Source organism: Rhinatrema bivittatum, chromosome 1, assembly GCF_901001135.1.
Source record: "Rhinatrema bivittatum chromosome 1, aRhiBiv1.1, whole genome shotgun sequence".
Lineage (NCBI taxonomy): Eukaryota > Metazoa > Chordata > Amphibia > Gymnophiona > Rhinatrematidae > Rhinatrema > Rhinatrema bivittatum.
In genome coordinates, this window is record NC_042615.1 from 194,387,446 (window position 1) to 194,393,886 (window position 6,441).

Genomic DNA, 6,441 nt, shown 5'->3' on the forward strand with positions numbered 1-6,441 from the left:
GCGTGAGCCAGCTTTCACCAGGAACCTAGCCCCCGCGGTTCACTGGTCTTCCACGCAGCAGCCCCCCCCCGGCTACGTGGGCCTTAGCCCCTTTTCCCAATAGCCCCCCCCCCCCCAATTCCCATACAACCAAAACTTTGGGCTCGGGTTACCCGCCAACACTGCGACAACATTTAACCTTCAACGTTATATTTATAACACAGGGAGGGAGGGTGGGACAATTTTCCGCTGCCTTCCCGCAGCTTCTCGCTCTGCAACTGTCCCTGCCTCTGACGTCTCGCCCTATCCTCCAATCACGCCCCTTCTATTCAAACTGTTGCATCCCTTCCCCCCCCCACGTCCCCTTTCCACAACCTTCCCGCACCTTCTCTCCCCCTCCCCCTGGCCCCACCCCCCGGCCTCCGTTTGTGCGCTTTTCCCTCTGTTACTATCACAGCGTCTGAGCAACGCTGCTTCTTTTAACAGCAGGATAAAAGACATGCGCTCCCTCCCCTCCTCCCTGACCTCCCCTTGCACCCCTCAATAAAGACACTGACACATGCTGGCAGTAAAATAGGCCGCAGTTTATTATCACGAACCCGAGCCCTCACAATATCAAACGCCCCCCCTTATACCCCGCTTGCTGCCCCCCTATTGCCCCTCCCCTTTTGCCCCACCATCTTGCCCCCTAATGGTGGAACTGCCTTCCCCCCACCCCTAGTCTGCTCCGCCTCGTGACAGCGTGAGCCAGCTTTCACCAGGAACCTAGCCCCCGCGGTTCACTGGTCTTCCATGCAGCAGCCCCCCCCCCCCCCCCCCCGGCTTCGTGGGCCTTAGCCCCTTTTCCCAATAGCCCCCCCCCCCAATTCCCATACAACCAAAACTTTGGGCTCGGGTTACCCGCCACAGGAAAATTTGGTCCCTTGCGAACATTTTCCCCCCCCCCACTGCGGCCCGTTACTCTCTACTGCCAATCTCTTTCTCAAGCCCCTCCTGAATGGTATGGTTAAAAAGATCCATACCAATGTCGGACAAATGCACCCCATCCCCACAAAAGAACCCCGCTTCCCCACTCCATGCCCACACATGCCGTATCCAGAACCCCCCTTCCCACCCCATCCACCTCCCCATTTGCTTGTTCAGGTTTTTAACACCGCTTTTCCACACTTGCTCCTCCGCATTCTTCAACCTCACGATAATATCGGACCAACCCAACCGTACTGTCGGCCAGCGAATCCACACTTGCGCCAAGTCTTTCTTAATGCAGGTCAACAGATGCCTGCACGTCTTCTTGCCAACGTCATTTCCACCCAAATGCACTAGTAACATGTCTGGTACCCCCAACAAGTCAATTCGCTGCACCACAAACTGTAGGAACTCGTCCCATTCCATACCGCGTCGGCTAAACCAGGCCACACTCCACCCCAAAGGGTCCAACTCCAAGTGCTCTCCGTAAGGCCGCTTCATTGCTCTGCGTTGAGCCCGATGAATGAACGAATGGCCCATGATCCAGGCGCATTTCAGGCCGCCTCTCCACCCCCTTTCAACTGCAAAAGAAACATTAGTATCACATCCTATCCAAACATTTGTTCACCCTACTCTCCCTGTCCGTCCTCCTTTTTTTTTTTTTATTAACCCCGCTCACCTGTCCCCTAGTCCATCGCTCTACTGCCAACCCATGCGCACATACCGCTGGTACGCCTTGGATGCCCACCTCGCGATTCTCTTAATGCCCCCAACCGGTATCCCCGCCTCCGCCGCCGACGTAGCCGCTCCTATCCGAAACGAGTGGGAACTAAACCGCCGCAGGTCACTACCAGCAGCTTCCAACCCTAACCGCAGTACTTGCGTAAATTGGAATTTTGTCAGTGCCGCTCCCGACTCATGCACCAGAAAAGGACCCGCCACCCTAGGCCGCATACAGACATACTGCACTGCCGTACGTACTGGACATACCACCTCACTCTCCGCGGGTACAAACCGAATTGTCGCTCCTCGTCCCCTCTGATCCGTTTTGGACCTAGGCAGAAAAAGCACAACCTCTTCCTCACTAATACTTACCCATTCCACTCTGATGCCCGACTGCTCCCCTTCCCTACCCGACCTAGCTACCAACTCACTAACCCGGAGCGCCCCGAAAAACGCCCACGAAAAAGCTACCCGAAATAAAGCCACTTCGAACCTAGACCAACAAACCCCCGGCAAACAATCCCCTAACCGCCTTAAGACCTCGTACCTTAACGGCAACCTCGCATCCTGCACCCTACCCCTCTCCCGCTGCCACCCACTCAACACCTTCCTCAACCGAAAGCTACTCATCGGATTCCCTACCCCCCACAACTTACAGAAAAAGGCGAAACCCAAAAGATTTGATCGCGTAGACGCCAAGGACACTCCCCTGCCTTTGCCCCGACCACATATTCCACTAAGACCTCCTCTGGCACTGCTCCCCCCATCCATCCCCTAACCCTCACAAACTCCCCCACCACCGCCCACCCTCTAGTGTACGCAGACCATGTACTCGGAGCCACCGACGCCCGAATGAGCGCCCATTCTTCGTCCCGCGCTGTCCTCGGTCTCACCTGCATTCCTTCGTCACTTCCCGCTCCATCATCTGCTAACAAAAAACGTCACATTGACTTTACCACCCCGTCCCCAAGCTCCTGACCCCTGTTCCTCGTCCTACCCTACCCCTCCCCCACGTAGCCCAGTAGCAGCCCGTGCCTCCGCCCTACCAGCTTCCAATAGGCCTCCCGCCGCCCCCTGACCCCCTGCTGTCCCCCCCCCCCCCGTGCCAAATTCTGTCACTAATCCCCCCCAGCCAGTAACCGTTGTAGTAGTACAATATTATTTTAATTATAATTATTTATTTATTTATTAATTGTTTGTTGGTTTTTTTTACATGTTACCGCTTTTTTTTTTTTTTTATTTGCCCATCCTGTCACCTGTTTTGCCTCCCCCTTGGGTACACCGCACGCTAGGATGACTCCCCCCGCATGTAGCGCAAGCGTGCCTGAATTTACAATCTGGAAACAAACACGTTGCCCTGTTAAACCTCCAACACACGTCCCCCTGCATATTAGCTCCTTTTCCCTCCTTTCCCCTCACCCCACTTCCTTTTTTGTGCCTGGTTAATCCCTCCAACGCCTGCCCCACTGGTCATTGCCTCCCCCCCTGGCCCCCCACTCCCGCTTCCCCCTTTTCCCCCTGCCACACCTCCACACTTGTTGGTCATCTGAGTCAACCATAAATTGATGTCCTGCGTGCCCCACGACATAAACCTATTACCGGCCATCTTTTCCCTGAATCTCTCCTCATAGTTGAGCCACGCCCAACCCTCATAATCCCGGAAGGCTCCCAGAATGCTATCCCCATAAGCTAACAATGCTCCGTGCTGGTCAGGCCGGTAATGACCCACTACACTCGCCAGCCGTAAAAAACCTCTAACCCAGTTTACGATATTCTTTGTCACTCTCATTCCCACCTCACCCTTCCTCTTCTTCTTGCTACCCTTCCCCTTTTTTCTCCTGCCTCCCCTACGCCCCTCCAGCAAGCTAAAGATATTGACATACTTACGCTTCTTAATACGCCTCTGTATCCTGCCCGGCACTCCTTCCCACAACTCGGTTAGAGACGCTAATGCCGGGTGCCCCATGTCTTGCGCCGGCCCCATGCCTACCCGACGGCCCCGCCTGCTGCCACTGGACTCTGACGAAGTGGAATCTGATGAACTACTGTCCTTATCGCTCGACATGCTGGCATGCCTGCGCTTCTTGGCCGTACCGGACACCTCCGCCGCGCTTCCACCGCCCACATTTTTACCTTCCATCGATCCCCAGATCCTGGATTTCGCCGCTTCTCCTCTTGCTCTGTCCCCGCTACCACCACCTGTGGCGCCTGCATGTTCGAGCCAACCCTCATGTCGGTGGCCGTCATCAAGGCCTGCCTTCCTTCCTCCCTCCGTGCTCCTCCACCTTCTGTGTCTGCATGCCAAAACAGACTAACACCTGCATCAGCGTCCCCAACCTCCCCCCGCACCTCGGATCCACGTCACCCCCGGCCCTGTCCTTCCACCCTCCCCGGCTCCCCACCCCAGCCTGCCTGAGCTGCCCACCCCTGGCCCTCCTCCCCCTCCAGCGCCCAACCCCTACCTACCGGATCCGCCCTCCACGCCCCCCCGAACCCCCCCCACGCTCCCCCCCCCCGTTGCCCGTAACCCTCCACTCCCTCCACCCCCAAAACCCTGCTGCGCACCTACTCCGCTGTGCCCTACGAACCCCCTTTTGCCGCCCCCCCCCTGCTTCCTCTCTGCACCTTTCGTACCCTGGCCCTGCCGCGACAGCACTCACTACACTCCACTTCCTTCCTCCTACGCTTCTCTCTCTCCGCCGGGTTCTCGTACTCGCTTGCCTCACCTCACGGACCGCCGATCCGCTGCTCCATCTGTCGCCACTGCCTTTATCTCGAACCTCCCTTCGCTCCGACGCTGCACCTCTGCCTCGCACACCATCTCTCGTGGCCATCCTCTCCCTTTGGAGCACGCACCGCTGGAAGATGTCTGCGCCGCCTCCTCTCCACGCTCCAGCCCGCCTGGGCCGCCTTGCCGGATGTCCTCCGCCGCCCAACGTTCCCCCTTCCCCCGCTCTCGCCGACCCAGGGACTCTCTCCTGCTGGACTCCTGCACCGATCTGGCGGGCGCGGGCAACCTGCCCTCACTGGAGCCGTCGTCACTACATCCCTCCCCGGTCGCCGCCAACTCCGGCTCCGCCTCCGGCCCGCTTTCGCCCGAACTCGCCAACACCACACAGTCCTCCCGCACCGGGTCATCCGCTGGCTGACTGATACCCCTGCCCGGCGGAAAGGTGCTCCCTCCGCCCGGCACCGGGCCCGCCCTACCTCTTTTCCCCGACCCCCGCCCTACCCTGGCTCAGAGGCAAGCACTTCCTCTCGCCGACTCTCCTCATGCTGCCTCGAATCAGAACACTTGCCATCCTCCACGGACCTTCCTCTGACAAAATTCGCCCACGTTTCCAAGTTTTTTCCGCCGCCACAATTTTCCACTGCCTTCCCGCAGCTTCTCGCTCTGCAACTGTCCCTGCCTCTGACGTCTCGCCCTTTCTTCCAATCACGCCCCTTCTATTCAAACTGTTGCATCCCTTCCCCCCCCCACGTCCCCTTTCCACAACCTTCCCACACCTTCTCTCCCCCCCCCCCCCGCCCCCCCCCCCCTGGCCTCCGTTCGCGCGCTTTTCCCTCTGTTACTATCGCAGCATCTGAGCAATGCTGCTTCTTTATACGTATGTTCCATGCTAACAGCTGCCTGTAGGCAGACATCCTGTCTTTAAGCAATGGGGGTTGTTTACAAGCTTTGAGCTCTCTGCGGTTGGCTCTTGCTGTGCTCTGCATATTGGAGATGGGGAAGTGAAAGGGCTGAATGAATAGGACTTGCTGGCCCACTGTATCAGCTCATAATTCCTACATAGATCCCCTCACTGTTTTATAGTTGTAAAACTATATGAATAAATGTTTCAAAAGAGCTGATGAACAGAACATCTAACAATTAAAAACTCTTAAAAATATTAACAATTCTCCAAACACCAATAAAATATTTGAAAACAGCAGACATCACATAATACCCATTCCCTGTATGTACCCAGATCAGTTCAGACCGTGGGTTGAGCCTCCTGTCCAGCAGATGGAGACAGACCAAAACTGAAAGGGTATCCTATATCAGGACAGAGCCTACCCTGCAGCCCTTCAGTATTTGTCTGTCTCCAGCAGATGCCAGCAGCTCACCCTGCAGTTCCCTGGCTTAATTCCTTAGCCTTTTGCCCTGTTGGGTTTCCTTTCTTTTATTCTGTCAGATCAAGCAAGTATTTTTATTCTCTTTAAATTAAAAAAAACAGATGACAGCTTTGTCAGACTTTGAACAGGCTCTGTCTCTCTCAGGAGACAGCACTGTCTCATCGCTCTTGGGGGGCTTAACCCCTTGTTTTTATACAGCCTAGGCTCCCTTCCCGGTGAACCTTCTGTTGGGGTGATACTGGTGGTCCAGTCCCTCCCCACATTTAGCTGCCATTTGCCTCACTAGCTCCCAGGACGCGCTCAATTCCCCGGCTGTGCCAGCAGGGAAGCTCATTCCCCTGCATTTCTAAAGTAAAAAACAATAAACTAAAAGAGGATTGGGGCACTTCAGCTTAAGGGCTGGCTGTTTTTCACTCGGTAGCTTTGTTATTTAACTAAGGAGCAAGCAGGGTTCATTCTCCTGCCTCTGCTCCTCAGCACCGGACAGTTCAGCTATTTTTAGCTCACTTCGCAGCTTTTTTTCTCTGCAGTCAAGCTGCTTTGCGGCTCTCCCACGAAGGGCTTTGCTCGGGCTGCCTGCCGGGTGGGGAGGACCCCTCCCCGGCAGCGCTCAAGCCGACGACTCGGGGGAGGTCCTCTGACCGCATGGCCAGGCCA

At 56.2% G+C, this 6,441-nt stretch overlaps 1 protein-coding gene across 1 annotated transcript; it reads right to left on the reverse strand.

Annotated features, from left to right (window-relative positions):
• Positions 1-936: 936 nt before the first annotated feature.
• LOC115093754 lies at positions 937-5,118 on the reverse strand. Its single transcript, XM_029605969.1, has 3 exons — positions 4,395-5,118; positions 3,556-3,962; positions 937-1,526 (listed from the first exon to the last, which is right to left on the reverse strand). The coding sequence occupies exons 1-3, from the start codon at positions 4,487-4,489 to the stop codon at positions 937-939; spliced, it is 1,092 nt and encodes a 363-aa protein (XP_029461829.1). The 5' UTR covers positions 4,490-5,118.
• Between the last annotated feature and the right edge of the window lie 1,323 nt (positions 5,119-6,441).